The 1,522-nt window shown below is 36.9% G+C and overlaps 1 protein-coding gene across 1 annotated transcript in view; it reads left to right on the forward strand.

Annotated features, from left to right (window-relative positions):
- Positions 1-1,522, forward strand: part of LOC103608989 (ribosome biogenesis protein BMS1 homolog) — a gene marked incomplete at its 5' end in the record, with an annotated part of 22,364 nt that overhangs the window by 19,456 nt on the left and 1,386 nt on the right. Inside the window, one exon of the mRNA XM_008593369.1 lies at positions 1,262-1,423. Coding sequence (XP_008591591.1) covers positions 1,262-1,423 — 162 coding nt within the window. The remainder of the gene's footprint in view (positions 1-1,261; positions 1,424-1,522) is intronic.

Consider the following 1,522-nt stretch of genomic DNA (forward strand, 5'->3'; position numbering starts at 1 on the left):
TATTCTGAAGTCACACCAGCTTCACTCCCACCAACAGCTTCTTAGGGTTTTCTACTCGTTCCGCATCTTTGCCAGTAGTTGGCTTCTTTAGTGTTCTTTTACTTTAGGTTTTCAGTGCCTGTCTGGATTCCCATTTTCATTTAGATTTGGTTCTGTGAGAACTTTTGTTATTTTCTTCACATTTTAACAATGCATTTGAAAAGATTTGCTGTTTGAATCCAGGATGTTCAGTTGTTTTGTAATAAGAGGGTAGTTCAGCATATCCGTGTGTCATTCTGCTAGAAACAGAAGTTTCCCAGGCCTTATTTTTTCTATAAAATAGTTAATAATAGAATTTTGAGTCATCTTCCATGAATTTTTATTAAAATATATTTCAGGATGTGGTGCCATTATCCAGGCTTTGGTGCTTACTCTTTTTTAAGAAAGATTTCTCTAATTTATTTAATTGTAGAGCAATTTTGGTTCATAAGCAGAGAATATTAAATATTAGTATGGAGGATGTCTTTAATAATAAATTTAAAGACATAACAAATATTCTCTATATAGTTGACAATGACCTTGGTAAAGGCCTGGGGCAAAACTTTCAACTTGTTAATATTTCTGAGGCAGGTAAGAATTTTGGTTATCTTACTTAACTGAGGCATAAAACCTAGATTACCTTGAATATTCAATGTATAGTGGTTTGCCGTTATCTGTCATTTAAATCTCACTTTTCTCATCAGAAACAAATAAAGTTAAACTTCTTAATTAGAATTGGGGTTGGGGGTACTTTGGCTGCTGATTGGAAGAAGAACTATGTCCTTAAATTTAGAGAGGTTGATAGTCAAGATGGAAAGCTAGATTATTCTTTTTTTATTTGGCAGCTGGCTGGTATGGGGTTCCAAAACCTTGACCTTGGTGTTATCAACAGCATGCTCTAACCAAGAAAATCTGGATTATTCTTGTTAGGCTGGATAAAAACCACCTCAGTGCCCCAAAGATAACTTTGGATCTATTCATCTGCTCTGTTGAAATCCCATAGTTCCATACTGTAGAAGTGAGCACAGTTTGTTCCTCTGCTTTGTCTAGAGTTGTGGATGTACATTGAGGCAGTCTGTATTTGATGGGTGATTGAATCCTGACTTCTCATGGTCAGCAGACTCTGGTGTTACTGATGTTGTGAAAGAGTTAATCTGCTGGAGAAGATTTTATGCAAATGTTTTTAATGCACATAGATCATAATTTAAATATGTCACAGTCTTTGTTTTATTTTTCTTTGCAGCCAATCCTGCGGCAAAAGAAACATTTTAATTCACTCCACATTCCAAAAGCCTTGCAGAAGTCCCTGCCATTTAAGAACAAGCCCAAGACCCAAGCAAAGGCAGGCAAGGTGCCAAAGGACAGGCTGAGACCAGCCGTTATACGTGAGCCTCATGAAAGGAAGGTACTGTCAACGATGGCTTATTGCACTTGCATTTAGATGTGAAAGTAGTGCCTTCGGTAGCACAGTTGGCATTTCTACTGCATTCTCAGTTTTCATCAG

Source organism: Galeopterus variegatus, unplaced genomic scaffold, assembly GCF_000696425.1.
Source record: "Galeopterus variegatus unplaced genomic scaffold, G_variegatus-3.0.2 Scaffold9052, whole genome shotgun sequence".
NCBI classification, from domain to species: domain Eukaryota; kingdom Metazoa; phylum Chordata; class Mammalia; order Dermoptera; family Cynocephalidae; genus Galeopterus; species Galeopterus variegatus.